General features: G+C 38.2%; 1 protein-coding gene across 2 annotated transcripts in view; it reads left to right on the forward strand.

Annotated features, from left to right (window-relative positions):
- The window catches only part of glceb (glucuronic acid epimerase b), a 67,317-nt gene extending 41,473 nt beyond the window's left edge, over positions 1-25,844 (forward strand). For both annotated transcript variants that reach the window (XM_042011832.1, XM_042011790.1), the window contains exons 3-6: positions 1,092-1,621; positions 10,448-10,693; positions 20,555-20,847; positions 21,475-25,844. In XM_042011832.1, the coding sequence (XP_041867766.1) occupies positions 1,105-1,621; positions 10,448-10,693; positions 20,555-20,847; positions 21,475-22,206 (1,788 nt within the window). In that variant the 5' untranslated portion in view covers positions 1,092-1,104 and the 3' untranslated portion in view covers positions 22,207-25,844. The remainder of the gene's footprint in view (positions 1-1,091; positions 1,622-10,447; positions 10,694-20,554; positions 20,848-21,474) is intronic.
- Positions 25,845-27,412: the final 1,568 nt, after the last annotated feature.

Consider the following 27,412-nt stretch of genomic DNA (forward strand, 5'->3'; position numbering starts at 1 on the left):
GATTTGAACTCAAATCCTACCCAAAACACAAAGTAAACATGAAAAAAATGGGCCAGCTGTTAACTGCAATAGTGTTGGCTAGTAAACTAGACAGATTTTGAAATTCTGGCAAAGCATAAACTAGAGCAAACTTGGTCTTGTTGTCTTAATTACAACGTGCATGTCCTGACTCCTTAAGTTCTTCTGTCCTCTTCAAACAAGAATATGCAAAACTGTGCGTTTGGCACAAATTACAACTTGTCATCTTTCTAGGAACAGTTGTTCCAAACAGACTTCTGACGTTTATGAAGTCTTTGGAAAAAACAATAAGTAAATCACCAGAGAACACTTCTTCTCAACACTACACTCTTAATTATGAACCACAGTGGATATGATGCTGCTTGTCTGAATTACAGGTAAAACTCAAAAAATTTTAATATTGCGCAAAACTTAATTTATTTCAGTAATTCAACTCAGAAAGGTAAACTAAAATTTTATATAGACTCATTATATGCAAAGTTAGATATTTCAAGCATTTATTTGGAGCTGCGTTCCTCAAAAATCGGCTCTGAACATATTGAACATGTTCAATATTTCCAATTGTCTGCTACAATCCGTTTTGGATCGGATTATCGGGACAAATCGGCTCGTAACACACCACAGACCAAGTGATAATTGGACAGGGAACTCTCACGATGATCGGGCGAAACAGACAAAAACAGCCCAAAAATCATTATGTATGTATCAGGCTTAAATCCTCAAGAGTCTTTGCAGGTGTTTTGGGTTAATTAGCTGATTAGAGTGTTGCACGTAGAGACTACAACACTGAACTGTTTCACACTATTCTAATTTTGAGATTATGATTTTTGGGTTTTCATAAGCTGTAAGCCATAATCATAAATTATAACAATCAAATGCTTGAAATATCTAACTTTGCATACAAGTCTATATAATATATCAGTTTGCTTTTTTAAGTTTACTGAAATGAATTAAGTTTTGCGAAATATTAAGTTTTTTGAGTTTCACTTGTATTAGCTTCTGCCCCTTTTTTTAAATTACTTTTTTCTTTTTTTTTTCAAATCAATAAAAAACTGTTTGTGTTTGTCATGCAGGCAGTTTGTGACCATGCGCTGTCTGGCTGCACGGGTCAACTACAAGACCCTTATTGTTATCTGCGCCCTCTTCACACTCATCACCGTCTTGCTATGGAACCGCTGCTCCAGTGACACCTCCATACGCTTCCTACCCCGGGCTTCCTTTGTGGTTCCAAGTCCTAAGATTGGAGATGAGAGCATTAGCAGCCAACAACATCCTCCCCAACCTCCAGAGCCCCCGCCCGTGGTTGGAGTTCTCGGTGGGATCAAGTATGAAGAGATTGACTGTCTTATCAATGATGAATCCACTATCAAAGGCAGGCGAGAAGGCGGAGAGATCTACCTGCCTTTCAGCTGGATGGAAAAATACTTTGAGGTGTACGGCAAAATGGTGCAGTATGATGGCTACGATCGTTTTGAGTTCCAGCACAGCTACTCGAAGGTCTACGCCCAGCGTGAACCTTACCACCCTGACGGAGTCTTCATGTCTTTCGAGGGATACAATGTGGAGGTTCGCGACCGTGTCAAGTGTATCAGTGGAGTTGAAGGTAAGGCTTCTTTTCTTCTTCTGTTTATTTTAATAGATTTAATAGATTTCTCAAATATGTGCTTTCCATTTGAGATATAAAAAAGTAAAAGCTATGCACTGTTTAGAAGTGGCAGGACACAGAATGAAAAAGGCTCGCTTTCCCCTGGTTTCAAACGGCCACAGAGGCATTGTGAAGATGTAACAAGGTAAAACTTTATTTATTTGATCAAGTGGTGAAATTTACTTTAGGATGGGCCCAGGCTAAAATAACAAACAAAAAAGAGGTGACCTATCCAAAACAAAATAAAGGATAATATGTTAAACTACCAACCTAGGCTAATAAAAACAGGAGAAGAGGAAGAGTTACATCATGCATTACATATAAACTGTGACTGGTGAGGAGGAGAGGGACATGAGTCCTTGTCATGTTGAGTCCTGGCCACTGTTAGAGCATAGCAGTAAGTCATTGTGCAGCTGATGGGGAAAGTTTCCAAGAACCTCTCACCTCCACTGTCTAGGCAAAGAAAAGGGAAAAGGAAGAGAGCTTGTCCTGAGCTGTGTCAGTCATGTGTTCCCAAGATCAGCGGCCTTGTCTCACTGGCAAAGTCTACACACTCGACACCTTTATGTGACACCAGAAATTAAACAGTTAATTATTGTTAGGCCAACTATAACTGGACTTGCATGAAAATATGGTCTGTCCAAATTGGTAAAAAAAATAAAAAAATCCAAGCTGTCAAAACCAGACTGCTGCTGTGCTCTCAAAAATGAATCAAATGTCTGAATTCCCTCATCATCCGAATGTCATTCAGCTCTGCAGAGGCCTGGTAACATTAATTTGATTCTGGTGTGTTGGAGAAGGGATGCATCTAAGAGTAGCAGGATCTTGAGGACCAGACTTTGCCACCCCTGTCTTAAAGGTTTTTTTTCACACTCTTCAGCATCATGGTGTTGGACACACTTTGGTGAATAACTTGAGTACCCTCCCATTCATACTGGTATAAAGATGGTGGTCCAGTTAAATAGCCAGTTCAAGCTCAGCTGTAGCCAAACTATGCATGCAACCACAGTCATGGAGAAAAAAATACTTAATTCTTTATGTTTAGTAGAAAACACAAAACAAATTTTTACAACAAGGTTAAATACACTTAAAACATGTGAACATTATTTTAATATATTAGCTCAGATTGTTTCAAAAACTAAATTCTATGGGTTTTTTTCCATCTGAAGAGTCTTTACATTTTTGGTTTTTGCTTGTTGGTCTGCTGCCATTTTTCTCATGTAAATGCACACAGTTCTGCACGGAGCTTAAATTTATGTTTTACTGACATTTTCTTCTTTGAATATTTTTTATACATTTAAATGTTAGATATCAGAGAGTAATGCTTGATTTTCTTAATGAAGTTCATCTTATGAAAGTGAAGCATTCTTTCAGTCAAACAAACTTAACAAGATTAAACCAGATTTCAGAAGCACCCAGTCAATTTTTGCACGTTATGATGCACTTAGTATTTATCTCTCTAACACTATTCAGAATAATTTGTTTCAAGCCCATTAAATTTGTTTATACTGACACACACCTAGGTGTGAGTCTGTGTGAGTCCTTAAAGTTGTTTTTCTTTTCAAGGTTCCTTTTAAAATAATTGCCCGGAAGGATCAATAGCTCATTTTAAAAGGCTATTAGTTGAAACCACATGGTCATCAATATTGTTCTGATACTTGCTTGCTTGAAGTGGTGACCCAGTATATTTGGCTGAAATTACAAAATAGATGTTCATTATTCTTCTTTTATTGTCAAAGCGATATAACCGCCAATAAAAGAGGAGACGCACTATCACACTGTGAACATGTAGCACTTGATATAAGGTTTTAGGACATTCCCTACATTTAACCATGTTGGTGTTATTAAAGAAAAGGATCAGAGTAAGTTTGCAGTTATTCAGAAACAGACTTAAGTCCCTTTCTCTCAAATAGTTTATATTTGTTTGTACTGTGACAAGGAAAATAATAAATAAGGTTATATGTGGCTAAATCTTTGACATACACAGTTAAATCAAACTATGGTCATAGTGCATCCTGACCACGTAAACATGCTATATGACAGCTGGATGTTTGTGTAGTTGTGTATACTAAATATAAAAAGTGCATCCCTGCAAAACTGATGCTGAAAATGAAAATAGAATAAATCATTTAAAAACTTTTCCCACCTTTTAATATGACAAAACAAATAAAAAAAACAATAAGCTAGTTGCTAATTTGCATAAATATGGAATACTTCTTGGCTACATACCTGCCTTCAAATAGAGACTCTGATAAGCCTGATAGCCTCAAATAAAATTCAGCTGACCAAGTAGAAATTTCCTGACATTTACTCAGTTGCTTGCTACAGCAAAGCCAAGGTCCACAAATCATCAAAAGGATCTCATTGTTGAAAGGTATTAGTAAGGAGAAGGGTACAAAGATTATTCTCTAGCATTGGGTAAACCATGGAACTGACGGTCGTATAAGAGTGGAGAAAATGTAACAGTGACATTGCAAAGAAACTGGATGTCTTCTGAATATTGATGAAAAGACGAGATGAAAACTGGTCAGAGAGGCTGCCAAGCGACTTATAGCAACACCAAAGGAGCTGCAGGAATCTCCGGCATGTACTAGTTGTGTACAGTGTGACAACAATCTTCTGTATTCTCTACATGTCTGGACTAAAGGATGGGGTTACAAGACTGAAACCTTTTCTGATTAAGAAAAACATCCAAGCCTGAGTATAATTTCCTGAAACCTGAAGCCAAAGAGAATTTCTTTAACCTGATAATGCCTCCAAAGATCTGAATTGACAAAAGAATGCCTTCACCAGAAGAAATTTAAAGTTCTGGGGTGTTCCAGTCAGAGCCCTGACCTAAATCCAATATAAATAAATAAAAATAAAAGAATCTGTGCAGTAATGCACAAAATATGCCCAGACAATCTGACAGTTTGGAGCCTGTTTTCAATGAAGTGTGGGTAAATATTGCAAAGTCAAGTTGTGCCATGCTCATTTACTCCTACCCAAGAGGATTGAATCCTGTTATTAACTGATCTCTTCGATTAGCCTGGCTAACTGAAGAGATCAGTTTAAAATTATTCATACTCAATCCATAACATGTCTATCTACAAAGCCCCTACACTTACCAGATTCAGTGGCATTTCCGGTTTTCCACCGTGGACTTGTCCACCATGTTCGGGAGGATGGACGTAGCTGTGGTGGAGTTCATAGCCCCAGTTGATTGGTTTGCCAGGCGATCTCTGAGAACAGAATTTAGTCATTCAAAATGCAGATTGTTTTTGAGAGGGGGGGGGGTGTCACTCGTTGCTGCTACATTCCAGCTCCATATTATGGTACCTGAATTTTCTTTTCAGCCTTTTTTAAGTCATTTACTAGCTGGTCAACGGCTCTTTTGTAGCCTGCTGCAGCATCTCCTTCTGTAGATGTCCAAAAGCAGCCTTTGTCTGATGGGCCCCCTCCAGAACCATGAAGCAGTTCTTAGATCTGGCCCAGCAAAGAGCTGGTGCCAGCCTAGAACCAGTTTTGAGAGCCAGGAGCTGGTGCTTGGGCACTGGAAAGTAAAAAAAAAAAAAAAACGGTGCTTAGGCAGGCTTTAGCTCCGAACCAGCACTGGAAACAGCTCTGTCGAAAAACTCCCAAAGACAAGTGCATCTAACCGACAATTTCTTAAGATTATGTTTAAACTGATTTGTTTCTTACTCCGACAAAACCGCATTTTATAGCTGAAAAATGGATCCATGTCATTTCTTTATACACTCTTTGACAGACTGTACTTGTACCAGAGTTGCAAGCAGAAAATAAATAAATTAAAAGGCTGAGACTGCTCAAACAGACTCAACAGTACAAAGGAGTAATTAGTTTTTGCAGTATTTATTAGGGCTGAAACTGAGAAGTACTCGTTAATCTGCTGATTGATTATTCTCATCTTTTGGTTAATTGTTTTGTTATAAAAAGCTGTTCGCACATTTCAAAAAATGTTTTCAGGATGCTCATTATATTTCACCTGTGGTGCAAAACCAAAACATAAACCCAACAGCCAAAACATTACGACCACCTGCCTAGTATCAAGAAGGTCTCTAAAGTTGCTGTTCAGCCAGGTGGCAAGCGAGGATGATTAGTTCTTTCCCAGCCAATGATTGCGTAGTAAATAATGAGTTGTGATACACACTTTACCTCCCTACTATGTTGTCTGTTTTCATGTAAGAAAAAGAGGAAATAAATCTTTGCATTTAGGATGATGGAGAAAGCGTGTTGGTCTTTTCTTAAAAAATTGCTTACATGCTAATTTCCTAATTTTCTAATATTTACCCTGTGCAGCTCTGCTAATCCTTTCTACAGTTTTACTTGAACTGAATTCATACTCTGAGTTTTGGGTTACATAGTGCTTCCTTACGTCGCCTGGCCACAACTGTGGTGGAACATCATATGTAGCAGAAAATGGGTCATAGAGGAATCTAAGCAAACCCAGGGGCTCAACAGTGATTCTCAATGCCCCATTTTCTGTGTATTTCTCTTAGAAGTTGCCATACACACACTTAAACCAAATCTATTAATTGAACCAAAGGCCCCTTACTATTTAACATGTACATGTTCAAGCACACACACACACATCTTCAGCTTAGCATATTTTTATAGATAAAAACAGCAGTTCATTAATTAACCTGTCACAGACAGAGCTACCGCAGGGCTTAAGTAAGGTCATGGGAATATTTCTCTCCCCATGCTCATCACTACCCAAAGAAAAAGTTAGTTTAACAGGACCTTCAGCAAGATGTGTTAAATGTTATAATGACCATTTTCCATCTCCAGCCTCTGACTAGTGAGTGTTGCCTACTGCTGGACACGCTCCCATTTTTTGCAGATACTCGAGGCTAAAGTCTTCATTTTTCTTTAGACAGTCATATAACCAGGAAAAAGAAAAAAAATCTTAAGATCTTTTTTTTATTTTTGAAAATACCATCAGCCTTTTAAAGCAGATTTATACTCTTGGTGTAACTAATAAAAAAATCCTAAATATACAAATGCATGTACACTATGGAATGTTTTCACTTTTCCTGTAGGGTTTGTTGTTTTCAGAATCAGACGCAAATAACAAAGACTGGGTCAAATTAAGCTTTAAAAGCTGGAGTTTCTTTGGTTGAAATAGTTCATCTCATTTTACAAAATCATCTTAAATAAGAGTCCGTTGAATTCGTGTCCCTCTTTACTTGGACTGTCTGTGTCTTTGTTCACAGCAGTCACTGCAGACTGCTGTGAGTTTAACATTTGTACAAACAAATAGTCCTAAAACACATTTTCTAATCTTTTAAATAGAACATATATTCTAACCTGCTCTCCCTGTGGAAACACATACATGACACTTGATCTCTCAACCTAACACCTGTGCACACTCAACCCCATTACTGAGACAGACATAACACTTTCTGGTCCAATTAAAAAAGGTAGAAAATGTAGAAATGAAAACCTTTTTTTATCACAGTTCCACAAAGTTCACATCATTTAGCTGAGTAGGCTGCATTTAAACTCAAGTTAAATCTGTATGATAGGAAATGAAATAAAATTGGATTCTGGGTCAATTTGATGTCATTTCATGTTTGATTTGCGCTATTTTCCACGTTATTTGCATTTAAAGTACACACAGGTTTACAGCCAGCTGCTGCAACTTTGTCAGAGGTTCATTTTCTGTTTTCAGTGAAGTTTACGTAGCAAAAAGTGAAATATCCAACCAACGGCCACTGTTTTGTGGAATTTAATTGCTCTTATGTATATATCTGTAAGCCCTGTGTGTACCTCCTCCCTGCTTCATTCAAGGCAAATATCTGTAAAAATGTTTTATAAAATCACGTGGACTTGCTTTGCAGACGGAGAAGCACTTTCAGCAGTTGGTTCTGCACGTAATTTGTGCTTGATGGAGCGGTAGTGCTAGAGGCTGAGATGTGTGTGTTTGCAGGCTATTGTGCCACTGGTGTTAAGGCAACAGTAGGCACTTTGCAAAAGGTCTGCTCTACTTGTCTGAGATTCCCCTCAACTAGTTCCTTCAACTAAAACGCTAAATTACTGATTCAGTGTTGATATTAAACCTGAAGCACTTCACAGTTAAGCTGTATTGTGCTCAAAGATTCACACAGATATCAGATAATTCCTCACCTGTTTTAGATGAAAGAAAAAAAAACAGAGCGTCTGATAAATAGGATGATGGGAAACATCTTGCATTAAGACTGTGTTGAGCTTGTGCTGCCACGTTAATTCCAGTAGTATTACTGGAATTGACAAGAGACCTAGTTTTATAGATTTTTAAGATAAGTCCACTCTCTTGAGTCATAAAAATATGTGGAGGCTTAGCAGTCAATTCCATATGGATTACTTGGTGTTATTCAGTGTAGCTCAGTGCCACTGTGTTAGGATGTTTGACAGCAATTTGACTTAAGTTGTCAAAACAGATGCTGGTAACAAGACAGGCAGAGAGAAAAATCTGGCAGGGAAGTGGAAGAAAGTGTTTTGGTGAATGTTTGAGTGTATGTATTTCTGTTTTTATGCTCTTATCTGAACAAATTAATCATATAAACAAGTACTCAGTCAGATTTGTGACAACTTTGCTTCTTAAATGAGTCGTGGGTCTATGCTATACCTGTCCTATTGTAAACTTGAAAATAATTCCATGTCTCATAGGTAATACAGCCCAAAATAAATAAGATTCATAGATAGAGAATACAGCAATGTCAGCTGAGTTATGACTGTTCATGATGTGTGGCAGTGAACAGACATGTTGTTTTTAAAGCAAACTGTCCCTTAAATTGTTGCCAACTGTCTAAAAAATGTAGTTATTCATAATGTTTAACTGCTTTAGGATAATTAGGTTTATTGTTTGCAGCAGAAATAAAATTCTCATTTCTGCTGCACATGCAACAATTAGGCATAACTTGTATGGCTAAAATTAAGTGTTACAGAAGAAAAGGCAGCCTCAGCTCCACTTGTCCTGCTGCAGTGAGCTCGTGCTCATATCTGTGTCACTGCGACTCCTCAAAGTGGAAAATCAGACCAAGCACATGATTGGTGATGTGGATTACAAAAAAATCTGAGTGGGTGTCTGTACTGGAAACCCTGCAGGGAGCAGCTGAAAACTGTCAAATTACGTGCTTGTGCTTTTTAGCTTGACTGCCAGTGTGCTGTTGAAAACCCATCAGATATAACCCTTTACACCTGAATCACCCCCAACCCGATTTTATGGTCGAAAATTGTTTACAATTTGTAGCGGTTTAGTCTAATAAGATCGTCTAAGTGGTGCGTGTCTTTAGGAACAGGGTGTTAGCCTGAAGTGATGGCGCTGGCAGCTGTGGCGCACCATTGAATACTGATGTCACTGTTAATGAAAAGGACATCAGTAAGGCATCATGCCCTTGTTCCTACATTATCTCTGTAGTCTTTGGAGTCGTGTGTAGATGATGGAGGAAAGAAGATGGAGCTATTTTGTGAAGCTCCTTACTAACAAAAACAAAAAGTTTCCATGTTTAAATGAACTGAAGAAATATTTAATAGTTATTGCTATAAAGAACTAAAAGGCACAGAATGAGTTAGAGAAGTGTGAAATTAAGGACTTCCAGATTAAAGAACTATTTCTTTACTACAGCCATCTGACCCTTAACAGTTAACTGGAGTCAGTAATCAGGGTGTACCTCACTCACCACAACATCAATAACTGCTCTAACAGCTGTGTATATGGACTGTTTTGCTAGCTGTCCTTGAAATTGCCTCTTTATTTGTATTATTGCTTCTACTTATTTATGTAAAGTAAGAATTTCATTGTATATGGAAGCAATTACTATAAAACACATCTTTAAATCCAAAAGCCTGAATGTTCTTGCAAAACTGTTGTGCTTCATGGTAACTAATTTAGTAAATACTAAATATTTGTCATCTTTTCTCATTTCAACTGATGACAATTTGTAATTTAGTTTCATGTACAAAATGTGTTGTGGAAATCAGCTAAATAAAGACAAACATGTTAACACATTTAGTTAAACTTTTCTGATTAGGCAAGATAATTTGTTAAGTAAAATAGTGTTGGTAGGGATTTTGAGGGGATGTCTGATTTTCTGCTTTTCAGGTCAGTAAATAATTCAAATTAATCTTTTTCTTCAAAGCAGATCCCAAACAGCAGAAAAGGCCAAAGGAAACCAGATTTACATGCATCAGTGATTAGTTTCAAAGGAGGGGGGAAAATTATCATCATAATCTGAGTATAATAAATTCTTCTCATCAGGATGGAGTATGAGTTTGTAGACGTGCCCTCCCTGTCACAAGGTTTTAAAGTAAGCTCCCTGTTAATCAGTTATTGCCTGAGCTATTTCTGCCTCCCTGAACAGAGAGAAGCTGAGCAGATTAGCTGAAATTTCACCGCAAAGTCTGATCATTCACTGGTGGTGTTATTTTCTTACCTTTCTCTGCTTTCTTTTCCACAAGGATCATTTTCATTTTTGGCTGTCCGTGTTTTCAAACAGGTTTTAATCTTTATTTCTTTTAGTTGGTCTCAAGCAGTACACATTAAAAATTGCATGTTTGAGATTAATTATTAACTTGGTACCTTTTAACAGTTCAGAGTTAGTTGTCTTCAAACCAAACAAAAATGTTGAGGTCCATACAAAAAGGAAGCGTGTCTTAAAATGAAGCTTAAAGAGAAAGATGCATATGTCAGATTAGGCAGCATATCAGAATGGTTAAGCCAAACGGCTTAAATATGGTTGTGGTTTCTTCTATGTGAGTTAATTTTCCATTATTATCTTCTTTCTCCTTTGTTTCCACCAGGTGTGCCTCTGTCCACTCAGTGGGGACCTCAGGGCTACTTCTACGCCATCCAGATCGCCCAATATGGTTTGAGCCATTACAGCAAAAACCTGACTGAGCGTGCCCCCCACTTGGAGGTCTACGACACAGCCGAGGAGAGGGACAGCAGGGCCAGCTCGGCATCTTGGAGTGTGCCAAAAGGTTGCGCTCTCAGCCGTGTCTACGACAAGACCAGATCTACCTCTGTGCGTCAGTTCAGTGCTGCAGGTATGCAAGTTTTCCATTTACCCATATGGCCTCAGGGCGATCAGCTTATCTCTCTTGGTAACTGTGGCTGCAGCAGGCTCGATATGCAACTGCACCCTCAGGAGAAGATGATACTCTGCAGTGAGTCACTACCACAGTGGGTTGTGGTTGACAGTAGATTCACTAAGATGCTCAGAGAGATTATAATGATTTAATAACCAGGAAACTGAGCATCATAAATTTTATCCTATTTTGCTCAATTAATCAGTGAAAATTCCAGCTGATGCTGCAGACAGAAACACCTCTGTTAATAGTGTTCAGCCAGTATAGCCAGTAGGATAATTTATTGTTTATAATGGCCTTTTTATGGTATTTTTTAACCGCAGGTTTGTAGAACATCACCAGATTAACCTTTTCAGTTTATCGTATCAATCAGTTTTAATATAAGCAGATCAAACTAATCTCTTTGGGTCGGGAACTAAGAGATCAAAAGCTGTAAACAACTCAATCTCTGAGGGATCTGTTGGCTCACTCTGTTGTAACTGGGAGATAATTAGATAGCGTAAAAATTTCTGAAAAATGGTTTGTCATGATCTTATCACAAATTATAGCACTTGCGATTTCATTTAATCATCCAGTTTAACATGTATTGCACATTATTACACAATATTATCACTCTTAGAGTTCATTTCAATATAAAGGTTTCTGCTGAAACGGGCAATAAGCTGGGAAAAAAAAATTAATAAATATATATATATGTATATATATATATATATATATATATATATATATATATATATATATATATATATATATATATATATATATATATATATATATGTATGTACATATATATATATATATATGTGTGTATATATCAAGAGAAAAATATAAGACATATAGATAATGCATCTCAGTTTGACGGTGTTCCTTCTCCTGTCAGTTAATTTAAAATTTCCCTGCAGTGCACAGGAATGACCTCCTGTGCTTAATGCAATGGAGCTGAAAAAGCCTGTGAATGAATACACTGTTGTTGTTGTTGTTGTTTGGCCAGTATTTTGTGCAGAGGATGTGTAGGGCTAAAAAGAAAAAAGATCTAATCTTTAAAAACTTTGCATGTTTACCGACAACTGGCTAATTGTGGCCACACATTTTCTTTTAACAGAGCCACTGCATCTACCACGCAGTTTTATCTCTATTTATTTTTTACAGAAGCAAAATGATAACACTAATCAGAAGTATTCCCCACTTTTATTTTTTTTTTAAACTTGGTGATGTAGCACCTTCCGGAGCATGGGCTTGTTTACGTGCTTCAGGGTGTAGCTGCAGTGAAACTATTGGTAAATAAGGTTTTTATTCTCCTATAAACTGCATTGTTTTGTAATAGTGAAATGTCTGCATCTAGAGGGCTTTCTACTGCAGTAACTGTAAATAACTGCTTAGTCCACTTTACTTCACTTGCATTGTGATTAGGCCTCATTAGGAGGTTATGAAGTATAATAATCTCTGGCTTTTTGTTCAGACTTGGTGAATGAACATGCTAAAGATGTTCCAGCTGTGGTGGCTGTTGATCACTTAGATTTAAAGTGTATGTTGGATAATATCTTTTGCTTTATAAGGTGTTGCTGGAGTAATAAGAACTAACTAGTACTACTACATCCAGTTATTTTTTATTTATTGAAACTGATCAATAAATAACAAAACTGAAGCAGAAATATTACATGTAATGTTGCCGCACATCTCATATCTGACCGTGTGTGCACGTTTTTCCATCAGCAGGTCTGCACATTTCCTATCAGTTTTGTTTTAATGGATCCAAATTTTTATGTGGGGAAGTGGTCTTTCTCCAGCATACACAGTGGTTATAAATGAGGCCATTAAAGAGAATAAGAAATTTAAAAATGCTTTCAGAGTCATGAATATTAACACATAACTGTGTGTAGCGCCATAAGTAGGGCAGTAATAGGTCTTCAGAAAATGGGGAGTTTTGACACTTGTAATAAAACTGACTAAAGAATTGCACTGTCCTTGGTGATGTTGCACAATGTTTCAACCCTGAGGAGTCTAGTTTAATTCTGCTCCTTTTCTTTGTATGTGAGGCTCACTGAGGACATTTCTCCAGCCTCCGTCAGACTTTATTTTCCCTGGTGCAGCTTTTTCCCTTATGCATCTAAAAATTGATCTGTAAAGAAGGAAACTAACACAAAAATTAGCAACCAAACAACCTTCCTCTTCAGGGTTCAGGTGTGTGTGTGTGTGTGTGTGTATATATATATGTGTATATATGTATATATGTATGTATATATATATATATATATATATATATATATGTGTGTGTATTTATGTATGTGTGTATATATGTATATTGTGTGTGTGTTTCACATGCTGAATAAAATTGAGCATTGTAAGCTCAAATGTACAATATTAGTATCGCTATGAGTAATTTTTGCACTGTGTCTGAAAGACGTGGTTGTTATTGTTATTATTATTGAGACTGTATGCACTGCTTGGCTCAACACATTTTAGGCTATTTTAGGCTTCTTTTCCTGTGATACACATTTGCATATTACCTGCCTAGTTACTTGTTTGGCACTTTTCTATTGAAAAAGAGCAACTAGCCATTAACCCACCAATCAAAGCTGGCTGGGCCTTCATAAGGAGGGCCTTTAAGAGACAGGAGCTACATCTAATTTGTATTTGTGAGCCTTGTACACATGTTGCGTATAATCTGAAAATCAATCTGAAGATTTTCAGATGAAGGGTGTTTTTATTGCTAAAATTCAGCTGAAGAAGAGAAATGAGGGGAAAGGGAGAATCTAGTGGAGCTAAATGTGAGGATGTTTCCTTGCCTCCTTTTTGACAAATGTCAAAATGACTTGTGATGTCCCCCTCTAGATGTCTTTAGATGTATCATATTATGTCTCATAGTATGAGACATCTAGAGGGGGACATCACACATTATGAACTAATGATGAATCTGCATGGTATTATAAACACATTTAATGCTTATCAGACAGAAATAGTCAAACACAGAAGTTAGATTTTACAGCAGTGGTTGGATAATGCAACAGTTATGCAGCTGTCACACGTTATATTTAACTGACATCAGTTTAAAATGATGTCCTTGTAGGACATCAGTTTGATATGATCATTACCTCCCTTCCTCTTTTTCTGTGTCTCTCTTCGCCTCCACTGCTCGCATCTGGTGGTAGGGACAAAAACATAAAGAGCAGCAGCAATGTACATTATGGAAAACATGTTGGAAAATTTAAACCCCAAACATGAAATTGTGACCTTGTCAATGAGCATAAAATGCTAAATGTAGTGTGTGGAAGCGGTTTACATGTTTAGGATGCCCTCATTTTTTGACCTACGCTTGGCCTTTGATGGATTTGATTTTTATTTGTTTAGCAGTGCCTACAAATTTCTCACAATGGTTTCAGATTAGCTAACTGAGTGTGACCAATTTTACGGGTAACCATGAAAACGGAAGGTAATGAAAACAGATGCTGGATTCATGTGTAAATCATAAAATCAAATCACTTAAAATTTCATAAAATATTATATTTAATATATTAAATAATTTTTTTGTTTTATACAAAACAAAAAGAAAACAATCCATTATTAAATCAAAGCTTACTCCTCTAGCATTTTAAACTGCAGCCACAGAATAAATCTGAGAAATTAAATTTAATTAAATTAATTCATTATATGCCTTAAATTAGCCAGATGTACAGTAGCGTACAGTGTGCTGTGAAACACAAGAAATGCATTAATATTGTGTGTTTGTGAGATTTTCTCTAGTTCTCGTATTTTTGTTGGATTTTCAACTGGTTGATGTGTTCTAGAGGAAATTTTACTTTAAAGGGGTAGTGCAGCCAAAAATGTGTTTTTGAGTTGTAAAAAACACAGAATTACTTAATTGTGATAAAAACTACATATACTGTTGATAAAATTTGTATTTCTTTTTATTTATTTATGTAAAAAACAGGACTTGTGGGTAAAAATGGCTCATAATGCCCTCTACAGGGCAAAACCAGGTTATGTTTTTGTGAAATAGAGAGATTATCTAAGTCACAAACAAATTTTAAAACCCTCACAGCCCCTCCCTCCAGATGCAAACAGATGGGTCCTCGCCTTGCAGGCATAGAAAACCACACCCACCAACGCATATGAAGGGATATGAACTTATATGGTGTAGATTTGCTAGTTTCAGACTTCTATTCTTTCACAGCGTTTAAGATTAAATATTCCTGCAATGGGACGGATTTGTGCTTTTGAGGGGTGTAAAAGTAACACCGACTTTATTCTTTACCTGCTGATCCTCATCTGGCGACAGACAGCAACTCAAATCGCAGCAGCGGCAACTTACAGCAACACTTCTTGCAGCTGCCACAACCTGCTGCAAGTTTCCTGTTCCTGGAGCTGTTGACAGGTCAGCTTAACAATGCTAACAGCTCAGACTGTGGCGTAGGTGATTTGTGAATCTCACTTTGCTTCTTGCCAGTGAGCTGAGCTGCTGTCTGTCAATCATTTCTGCCTGTGTATTCTGACCCGGCCACTCTCCGCTCCCTCCTACCCCAATCCTTGCAGTTTCAGGGATTTCAAATTTGGCAGTGGGTGGAGTTACACAAAAAGTAGGGGGTGTAGTTACACTTTGAATGACTATGTCAGATTTATATTAAACTACGTGCTTGGTGACATCACTTCCTGTTGTGGAACGTGGCACCTGTTAGCATTAGTGGCTAACATGAGTGCTGTGGTCTTAGCGTTAGTTGCTCGTGGGCGGTAATACACCGCAAAAGACTTTATAGATGGAGGTAATCCACACTGGTGAATGAAAACAAATGAATTTGACATTATCACAGCAAGAAAAGCTGATTTTGGACGGAGGCAACACACAGGAAACTATTTGTATGTATATATGCTAAGATCTCGCCGAGCCTCAGTAAGTCACGTAAGAGTAGGGTCACGTTACCAGAAATTAAGACATTTTAAAAAATCGATCTCCAAGTTTTATGAATTGATATTGGATTTATTTGATTTGAATCGATTAAAATCGATAAATCGATTTTTTTTTTTTTTTTTTTTTTTTTTTTTTTTTTTTTAACCCAGCCCTAATTTCATAATCTATAAAGAAACCCTAACTTTTTATTCCAGATTTACTGCTGTATCATGGCCAAAGCCATTTGATAGTTGAGTTATTTTTGGAGCCACAAGGAGTCAGAATCTTTTACCGAGCACTCACTGAGCTGTCTTTATTCTCTGATCTCCTGCTGATATTTCCAGGACACACTCTCTCTCTTTCTTTCTCTGTCCTCTGCCAAGCTGCCATCTCTGCTGTAATTTACCCCTCCTCCTAATTCTTCAACATTCAACCTCTCATCATCACCAATTTCTTTTCGTTTCACCACTCTACGCTTTTTTTCCCCTCCTCTCTGTATGTTCCCTGCTCAGCTGGCCTCACAGGTCAACACGCTCTTTCCCTCAACACCATTATGCTTTCATCACTTCTCAGCCCTCCCCCAGCAGCCTTCATTCGCCATAAATCTTCCCTGTCTACCCCAGATTTCTGTCAGTCTTCCACTGCTGTTTACTTATTTCCACCCACTTATCACCCCTCAGCACTCTTGTGCTTCCTCACCACTGCAGTCATTTTTTTCCAGTCCATTCTGTCTTATTCTGTGCTCTCATCTAACTTTCTCATTTTCTTCCTTTGCTGTCAAATTCTCTTTCTGCCCCCCCCCCCCCCCCACCCCTTTCCAGTTTTGTCTATTTCCCTCCTTACAGTGTCTAGGGCGCGGGTGTTGAACAATCTCTCAGAGCTTCTGACAAGTGGATCAATTGTCTGTCCCCTGATAATAACCTGCCATCCACCATCCACACATTTCTGCACGAACACCGTCTGCCACCGAGCACCTTGATTTTCTCAATCCCCTTGTGGTTGGTTGATACTTCAGAAATGCATTTTGTACTAACCATTCCCCTGATACAGCGGATTCACACAATCGTAGAAAAATAGGTTTTACCCCTCCTCTTTGTGTATGTGGCATATTGCGACAGCTTTGCCTGGGTGTCCATAGAGCTCTGCAGATTTTGTGTAAACATGGCCAGTCACTGTTCACCACTGCTTGAAATGTGTAAAATCCACTCTTAGCAACCAAATGCAGATGCCAGGTTTGTTTAAATAAAATAAATAAATAAAAACAGCAATCTGCTGCTAACGTGAAATTTATGGCCACTGTGAACCAAGTCCTGTTCACTATCGGAGTTTTAGTGTTAAGCCTGTTACACACATCATGATTTTTTTAATCTTATGAGATTTTATACCTTTTTTTATCCTCACACGTGAAGATAAAAAAATCAGTTTTGATCGTACTGTGTGTGGTGTGCTCCCATAATCTAATTACAGAACAACACGCATATAACAAGGCTGTCCCACAACTCATGCACAGTCTAGTCCTCTGAGCCGGACAAACATCGAAATGTAGAAGAAGAACCATAGCAACAACTGGCAAAAAATGAAGAAGAAACATAGTAACAATCAGAAAACACAACACACAGCATGGAAGAGGATATTTAGGACGAGGGAATGATGGTGGTCTTGGGACTATTGTTAACAGAAAAAGCCAGAACTGAAAAAAATACCAGACTGGAGATGGCATGAACACGGACTTTATTTATTTCTTTGTTCCCCAGCCAGCTCGCTCTCTGATTGGCTACATTCCGTGCCACGTCACCATCCACACAGTCACAATGCACGAGTCGTCGGTGTTCCTCAAAAATCGGCTCTAAAATATTGAACATGTTCAATATTCCCAATTGTCTGCTTCTTAAAATAAAAGTTATGAACAGAATCGGTGACAAAGGGCAGCCTTGGCGTAATCCAACCCGCACTGGAAACGATTCTGGTTTACTTTACCAAGCTCTGACACCGGTCGTACAGGAACCGGACAGCTCGTACAAGCGAGTCTGGCACTCCATACTCCTGGAGTACCCCCCCACAGGAGTCCACGGGGGACACGGTCGAATGCCTTCTCCAAGTCCACAAAGCACATGTAGGTTGGTTGAGCAAACTCCCATGCCCCCTCAAAGACCCTGAAGAGGGTGTAGAGCTGGTCCACTGTTCCACGAACGGGACGAAAACCACACTGCTCCTCCCCAATCCTAGGTTCAATTATCCGACGTACTCTCCTCTCCAGCACCCCTGAATAGACCTTACCGGGTAGGCTGAGGAGTGTGATCCCCCTGTAGTTGGAGCACACCCTCCGGTGCAATCTTTAAAATAATTTTTAGAATTAAATGAGATGTGCATCCTTGATCTGACTAATTATTCCAGCAAGGGCTGTCACAATATCCAATTTTCGCTGCTCAATTATTATGGCCAGAAGTCACGATTATTGTTTATGCCAGCTTATCACAATGCACATAGTAGATTTAACGGAGCACAGGCATCCCTTTACAGAGGGAAACATTCATAGAATTTCCTTTGCTTCTTAATAAAGACCATCCTCTGTTTCTCTTGTCGGATGTCTGCATAAGAAGCAGCAGCAGCTGAAGGTGTTGCATTGGCAGAAACTTAATACATCTTTGACAGCGCTGTAGGAGTATGAGCAGTTTACAGTGAAACCGACATCAAAAACAGTAATACTGGGTTACATGCACGCAATGAATCCCTCTGAATCCCTCATGCATCCTTTGGCAATATCAATCCAGCACAGGAATAGAGGGCTGTGCCACTACCAATTAGCACTGTAATACAGAGAGACGAAAGGTCAAATTTAAACCATAAATAATATCAAAATAGAGCTCATGCCAATTTTGTTAAACTGGTCCGAGTCCAGATCCAAATGAGAATTTGTGTGTGAGCTTAAAATAAACTGTTCTCCCACAACGGTTGTGAAAATTTAAGTGGTAAATATTGCATTGTGTGTTTAAAGTAACTCCCAAAGGTGTGTGTGGTTAACACGGACTTGTAGATGGAGAATATATGCAGATGGATACTTTTATAATTATAAGGTCACGTGTTTCCTCCTCACTTTTATAACATATAAAGTAGTTTTTTGCTCTTTTTCATTTTTATAGATTTGTTAATAAATATGGTTTTAAGCTAATTAATTATTTTAATACATTTTGTAATTTTTTTAATACAAAACATTAAAAATTAGATCTCAGCTTCTCAAATGTCGTCTTTGTTGCTTTAATTTGCTTGTGAAAATATTAAATAATTGAATATTCTAGGATTTAGCTGCATAAAACAACAATTTAAAGGAATGGTCTCGAACCCTTGGAGATTATAAACGTTACATTTAATTGCATAATTAACGTATTAATAATTAAAATAAATAATTGCAGATCTAAACAATTGAAAAACCTTCCTGCTGAATGAATATACGTAAATGCAGCATATATGCTTTCTGCACATACAGATGAAAGAAACGAGGGTGGAAGAGTACTCGTGGGTGTTGCTCGTCATCTTGTCATTTGTCACGTTTAGTATCTGCACGTGCGGAGCAGGTACTAACTGTGCAGATGTTTTCAAGTGTTCATCCATCATGCTCATTCATGTGTACCAGCATAGTTTACGCTGACATATTTCCAGCAGCATGTCATCTCTGTCTCCAGACTGATTGCTAAACAGCTAGAGAGTAGAGCGGTGGAGGTGGAATCTCTTCTGTATTCCCTGCCCATCCTTTATTGATGGCAGAGTAATCACAGGGCCAGAGTACAAATCCACTTACTCTCTGCATTGCCTTAAGTAATGGATTTATGAGTGCATTAAAGAGCCGTAGTCATCCAGAGGCCCCTGCCAGACTGTCTCTCTCTTCATTCTCCCCCTGATCGACTGTCTTTGTGTTTTAGCCTGCCTCATCTGCTGCTGCTCTCACAGCTCATGCCGTTTGAGATCTCTCCGTCTTCCCATTCTCAATTGTCTCCTCACTGTAGGCTCATTTTCACTCTGTCTAGTTTCTGGCTGGCTTTAAGAGCATTGTGCAACCCATCGTTCCATTACCCTTTCTTTTCCTTGACTTATTCAGCCTTTCATCTTTTTATCCTTAGAGGAGCCCTGATTAGAGAAAAATCTCTATTTCATTTTTGCCTTCAAGACCAAGTAACCAGGCCAGGGGAGAGTTTGCTTTAGAAGAAGTTGGTGCTTTAGGGGTTTGATACGATGTCAGAGCAGCAACTTAAATGGCTGAACTGAACCAACACAGAATCGGAGCAGAGGCAGCGTTGAAGCTGAAGTTTCTGTCTTTGAGCTTTCTCAGAAAGGGTATGTGGAGATGCAAATAGAAAACGTTGCTGCAATGCTTCTCCTTCTTTCACTTTTTGGTCCTTCTGCCTGCTGCACGGTCCCTCTCCTCCCTTCTGTCCTCCTAATTAAGCTCAGCGAGCAGTGACACATCTGTGCCAAACATCCCATGAGATTGACTGGGTGTGTGTGTAGTGTACATATCTTCTCTCTCCTTCACGTACACAACGTTTCACTTAACAGAGGTAGTGACAAAACACAACCCCAGGTAGTAAAAATGGAAAGCTTTTGAACAGATTATTTTTAAGTTGTCTGGATTTACTGATCATTTCAGTGTGAGAATGTCTTGAAACATAAAGAAAGAAAAACAAAAAGCTGTCATATGAACACAACATTGAAGAAGACTGTATTAAGTAAAACAAACAGATTAAACAACTTTCATTCAATCTGCCCAAAATAGTTAGCTGTCTGAAGCTCTTAAAATGAGTCAAATGAGGTCAGTAATTTCTTTTGACCCTGTGCACTTAAAAGAAATGCCACAAAACCTGTTTTTATTCCTGCAGTTTCACCAACTTCATCTTTCACACTTCTGTGCTTCACTCTCTCCATCTCATTCCCCCATCAAACAGAATCTTCAGAAGGTGTGTCTCTACAGCTGGGCAACTCCAAAGATTTCATCATTAGCTTGGACATCAAGTTCGTCTCCAACGGCAGCGTGTCTGTGATTCTTGAAACCACAGAGAAGGGCCTGCCTTTCACCATCCACTATGTTACCAGCACACAGCTCATCTCCTTCAAAGACCGTGACATCACCTACGGTATCGGACCACGAGCCACCTGGAGCACGCTGACCCGAGACCTGCTAACCGACCTCAGGAAGGGAGTCGGACTGTCGAACACAAAGGCCGTCAAAGCCACAAAGGTCAGTTTAAATGAGATCCTACCTGCTGGAAATGTTTAATTTTTGTAAAAAAAAAAAAAAATCTCTACTTCAGTAATCATTACAATGATTCAAAAACATATCCTGTAATGTTACAGTTTCCCATTTAATTGTTATAAATGTTGTGTGTTTTAGGGTTTCACCCAAATAAATAATTTTAATATAGGGATGTACTGATACCAGCAGTGGATAACTGTCAGATACTATTGTGCATGTACACGCTCGTACAGTAATGGGATTTGTTAGTACTTGTATTTCTACTCGGTATCGGCAAGTACTCTATTGTAAATACTTGTCCTTGGTTTGGAAAAATGTAGTATCAGATGCGTTCCTTTAAGACAACTGACTTTGAGAAGTTGCAACTATTTTCCGACATTTTATAGAACAGAGAGCACTGATGATGTAGTCGTAGAAATTGATGAGCAAATAAGTTTGATACGTAAGCAATCATGATGAACAGTTATGTCTTTAAGTTGCGTTTTAGTTCGTGGTTTGTATTTTGTAAGTCAGCATTATTTTAGGCAGATTTTAGGCAGCGTAGACATTAGAGACATTTTTCAGAAATGAATGCTGAGCATTAATCCCTTGTCTGCTTTTGCATCTTGTCAGATCATGCCCAGACGGGTGGCCCGGCTAGTCTTACACGGGCGTGGCTTCGTTGACAACGTCACCATCTCCACCACCGCCCACATGGCTGCCTTTTTCGCAGCAAGCGACTGGCTGCTGCGCAACCAGGACGAGCGAGGCGGATGGCCCATCATGGTCACCCGAAAACTAGGCGAGGGCTTCCGGCCTCTGGAGCCCGGCTGGTACTCAGCCATGGCTCAAGGCCAGGCCATGTCCACCCTGGTGAGAGCCTACCTTCTCACCAAGAACCAGGCTTACCTCAACGCTGCTCTCAAGGCAGTAGGACCCTACAAGGTGCCTTCAGCGCAGCATGGGGTCAAAGCAGTGTTCATGAACAAATATGACTGGTATGAAGAATACCCCACCACCCCCAGCTCATTTGTCTTGAACGGCTTCATCTACTCCCTGCTGGGACTCTACGACTTGGCTGAGACAGCCAGAGAGAAACTGGGCAGGGAGGCAGGGCAGCTGTTCAGTCGTGGCATGGAGTCACTGAAAGCCATGCTGCCCCTCTATGACACGGGGTCTGGAAGCATTTACGACCTGCGTCACTTCATGCTGGGCACCGCGCCTAACTTAGCTCGCTGGGACTATCACACCACGCACATTAACCAGCTACAGCTGCTGGCATCTATAGACAACTCCCCCATCTTCAAGGATGTCGTAAAACGCTGGAAAAACTACTTAAAAGGGATTCGTGCCAAGCACAACTAGTCAGACTAATAAACCACAGATTTTACAGCTGAAACGAGATGAGGATCGATATATTCTGAGCTGATCAGATGATTGAATAAGAGGCGAGCGCTTACTTTCAGTCTGCGTCCACCTTTCTTTTGGTTGAGGTTCAAAATCTGAAGGGATGAGTTCAGTCAGCTGCAGCGCTCAATACTAAAACTTTCTAGTGTGCTCTGTTGCAGGTTTTATATTTTCAGCAACGTCGACTGTAGCTCTCTCGTTTTGTTATGTTTCCTAGTGTTTGTAATTATGCACAGACCTAGTTTTAGAGTGCGAGTGTTTGCATTCAGGAAGAATAAATGTGTGTTTTGTTAAAAAGAAAAATCAATATATGATGTTGGAGAAAGACAAAACTCCTTGAACCACTTTTTTTTTTTTTTTTACATTTGTTTTAGTCATCCAACTTTTTTCTTTTTTTTTCCCTTTAATTTTAGATTTACATTTAAAGATTATCAAAACTGTGAATAACTGAGTATATGATAAAGTATTTGGAGGAAAATGTTGCCAAAAAGAAATGAATATAATGAAAGTTAGATACTTTTGGTTTTGATTTCTCTACAAGCTGAAGAGTCAGATATTTTTTGTTCGCAAACCCAGTTTCTTTTCGAGCCTGTTTTCTCTTAAAGACTCTGATGACAAATAATTTCATTGGGGTCGATTATGTTTTTACTTTAATAAGCTTACTCCTAATTTTTGCTCTTTTAATATGAACATTAGGGTCTGGATTAGATGTCTATTAAGCTACTTGAAATCAGCTCTGAGGAATAAACAATCATACTCGAGTGTTCCCGCTGCAGTCCCTGAGATAAACCCATCAGGCTTGCAACAGTCTTTAAACCCTAATTAATAATTTATCATAATTAGCTGTGTGCGCTGAAGCCACTGTAATGTTGGTACCAGTGTGAGACTCCTGCTGTCTATGCATGTTTTAGTTGGTTGGTTTCAAAACAAAACACAAGTAACGACACAAATAACCTCTGAATTACTTTACATTCAGCTCGGAAAAACATGGCTGTGATATGTAGTACAAAGGTGATCACAAATGAGAGAAAAGGTTTATGTAGGAAAAAGTTCCAGTTAATCAGGCTTTTAAAACGTATAACTCAGGAAGTTCACCTTTTTAAAGGTGTGTTGGCAGCATTTACAGCTCAGATTTCAAACTGCAGGCGTAAATTAGTCGGATGTGACTCTCATATAGTCAGATTTCTGGTCATTCTTTTATATATTCCCTCATCAATCATTGCAAATTAAAGAAAAAAATCCACTTTAGCTGCTGATTAATCAAAATCTTGCTAAAATTTCAGGCAAATTTTAGTTGTAGCTATGCCTTTGCCCATTTTCTTGCGGCCCCCCGTCCCCCTTTTGTAACTGTGTTTACATGAAGACTTATCTCTGCAGCTCATACTTTTAAAAAAAACAAAAACAGACCATAATTACCAGATACAGGAGTAGGTGGTTTTGATGCCCATGTTGTGTGTCGGGGTATATAGACGTGGGCTGCAGATACACAGCTGTGTCTCGTTGCCGTGCCAGTTCGTAGCATTTAAATAAACAATGCCAGCAGTGCTAAAGCTGTGGGTGCATAAATTCTTCAGCACAAAGAGGCTGCTGGTCCCCGCAGGCTCTCTTGTTTCTCTCACCTGCCGTGAGTTCATGAACTCAGCAGTTTTAATCTGAGCGCTGCCCCGTTGACCACTGAGTGAGGAGAAAGACGCTCACAATTCACCCGGCTAATAGGGCCGAGAGGCTGCGCACAGTGCAGGGACTAGTCACGGATGAGTCAGCACTCAAACAAAATTAAGCGCCGTCCTCGGCATCAATGAAGCTTTCACCAAACCACCTTAAAGATGATTGAGAGGCAGAAGATTCAGTATGACCCATTCTTTGGAGTCTACTGAGGGATTTCTATAAAACTTTGAGGAAAAAAATCATTTTCCCATGCAGTCAACAAATTATACTAAATAAAATAAGCATGCGATTCAGTGGATGTGTTTATATGCACAGCAATATTTTGATAATAATAAAGATCCTACTTTTTTTGGGGGGGTGGCGCATTTTCTGATCACCTCAACCTGATTAAGGTCATGTTTAGATTAATTTGAGTTGAGTGAATCCTTTTGGAGTGTTCCAGTTCCAGTTATGTTGGGTAGATGAGTTTACACCCTAATTGCACTTTAACCTCCTTCATCTTGTGACCCACACTGCTCTTTTTCTTTTTATCAGCATGGGATAAAAGGGCAGTTTGGGGTGTTGCAGCATGTTTTCTGGGATATGGAAGCTAATGAAGGATTTGGTTGAGCACAAACACTGCAGTGGCATAGGAGGCTGTAATATGGCCATGAATCAGTAATCAGACTCTCTAGAATGTTAACAGGAATATAAATGGAGCTTCCTATGTGAAACGTAAACACCATAATGGGAATATGAGTTTTTGATGTGCATGTAAACATAGACATTTTGAAGTCATAATGGAGCAAGAAATACCAAATGTTCTCAAGTAGAAGAACCACTGTCAAGATAAATTTAAAATGCATTGGACTGGTTTGTACAGAAATGCTAGAACATGTGCAGGTAATCAGTTTTATTCACAACATACAGTACATGTACTGTGTAATTTCTAGTCAGTCTTTTTCTTTATTTCTTTTATTTCCTGAAGACCAGCAGATTTGGTTTTGGTTTATTTTTTATATCCACGCTGATTCCTGTTTTGTTCACTTTCTGTTGTCATCTCCTCCCCATGAGTATTTCCATGAGTTACATTTTTCCATTTCATTAAGGCAAGTATAATCGTGTCATTAAAAGGGAACATTCAGGAATAGAAGTTTTCCGTGTGAATGACGAGCTCCATGTGGTTTATACCAAAGTCATTTTTTCAGTTATGTTTGAATTTTTATATTTTTTCTGCAAACTGACTTCCATTCTGCATTTTGGTGATAAGTCTCGTTGGAGATGTCATGGAGAGACACTGCCTTTTGAGAAATGCTAGTTTTCCAGCCGTAGGTGGAGTATATTATAGCAAAAACAAGACATGTAAAACTTGCTTATTGTAAAGGGGTTGTGTGCAACTAGAGATTAGTCAGCTACTGTTTTAAAGGGAAATGAGCCAGTAGCTGCAACTTATTCTTGAAAGTGTTTTTGTTTAGTCTAAATTGTTTTTGAAGTGTTAGAATCACCTGCAGAAGATTAAGTTGTGTTAGGTTAACAGAAGCACAACTGCCGTTTTATTGTCACATGATTTTGGGATTCTTATTTTCTTTTCAAGACAATGTGCAACGCCTTCATTAAGAAAGCTGCTATTGTTGTTCACTGTGTAACAGCTTCCTTTTTCTCATTTCAGTAGTATCTTTCATCATCCTACTTTAAAAAAGAAAAGGAAAAAAAAAACTTCTACAAATGACCTTTGAGGTCAGTGTGATTTATGCAATAAGATGTTAACTGGGAATCGTGGCACCATGACAAACCCAGAGCGGTTGTACAGACTTTGCAATTGAAGCACAATGTGCAAATGCTACCATTTTTTTTAGTCCAAGGAACAGAGGCGTTTATATACAGAGGAAATCTTTGTGCTTTAAAATTTGCTTTTTAAAGGAGGGTATAAGACAAATAAAAGCATTTTTCTAAAACTTGTGGTCTCAACTCTTAATCTGTTTCACACAGTTTAATGAAGATCCACATACAGATGTGTGACTGGTTAATTATCTTAATAGTGTTTGGAAAGATATGATTTACTAATTAGTTTGCTGACAGGAAATTAATTATTGATGCTGTTGTAACAGCAAAAGTAATTAGTTTTAGCCAGTTTTTAACAATAATCAAATCAAACATACTCTGTTATTTTCAGAAAAGAAGGTGTTTGAAAATTTTGCTTTTTTTTCTCTCTCTTTTTTCCAGACGTAATAGTTATTTAGAAGAAAATAATTGCCATGTTAAAGGTGCAGTAAGTAAAAAAAAATCAAATCTCAATAACAGAAAAAAGTCATAAAAACTGTTTTGTTTACTAAAATAACTTTTGTTTTTATTCTCTTAGAATGAACCATTTATATCTACTTCCCGTGGGTCCTCATACATGGCAGCAGCCATATTTGTGCCACCATTTTTACTACGGTCTCTCTGAAAGAAGAAACAACTGTGTGTGAAATGAGAAATTTAAAACTGTTGTACCAGCTTTGTTTGATAAGTGCTAGAGCACAGTTTGGAATGAGTAACGCCTTAAAATGACCATAGAAGAAGACAATACACATGTTGAAGTAGTTACCGGTAATTTAGTCAGCATTGCACCTGAGACACCGGATCCATTTTTTGGCCACTGACAGCCACCGTTTATTCACAAATGTGATATATCCATCTTTACCAGTAGAGGTCAGCAATTGTACACACTGTATCTTTTAAACAGAATATATATTCCACCTATTGCTGTTTCCAATATTTATACATGTATAATAAAATTAAAATGACATCCAAATATAACTGCCATGGGAAAATGTTTACATTTACACGTAAATTTAAATATTTAAGTAAAATTAATAAATAAACAAATAAATAAAAATGCATATACATAAAGGGAGAAGTAAATATAGATATGGAGATAAACTGATATATACACATGTACACACTACACTTAAAAGGGGTACATGTCATTAAAAAAAGTCAAATATCCCTAATAGACTGTGTATATATGTGTGTGTGTGTGTGTATATACATATATATATGTATATATATATATATATATATATATATCATGTACATGTGTGTATATGCTATTTTCTTACCACTTGTTCTACACAATATATAAATTTAAACTAGTTCATAGTTATTTGATTCATATTTCCCTCCAGTTTCAGATTTTTATGTCTGAGCTTCAACTGACACTTCAAATTATCAGCTCTTCACCTCTGAACGGTGTACCTGACACCTTCCTTCACTTTAAACATCTGTTTCTGCCACTGATGCCTCCGTGTGCCAGTAACAAATTAAGCTTTCTGTCATTTCTGAGCCCCAAACATGTTTCAAATGAATACATTTTAACACGAAGTGAAACTTTAAATCTTCAGAGATTAGTGAGTTTTTGACCTATTGTAAATTGGTAAGGTGAACATCAGCTGTTTTTGTTGGTCATTTTTATTATTTAGTCTTAATTCTTTATTTCCTTTTTCTTCCCATTTATCAAGTGTGCAGTGCAGTCATA

Source organism: Melanotaenia boesemani, chromosome 1, assembly GCF_017639745.1.
Source record: "Melanotaenia boesemani isolate fMelBoe1 chromosome 1, fMelBoe1.pri, whole genome shotgun sequence".
Lineage (NCBI taxonomy): Eukaryota > Metazoa > Chordata > Actinopteri > Atheriniformes > Melanotaeniidae > Melanotaenia > Melanotaenia boesemani.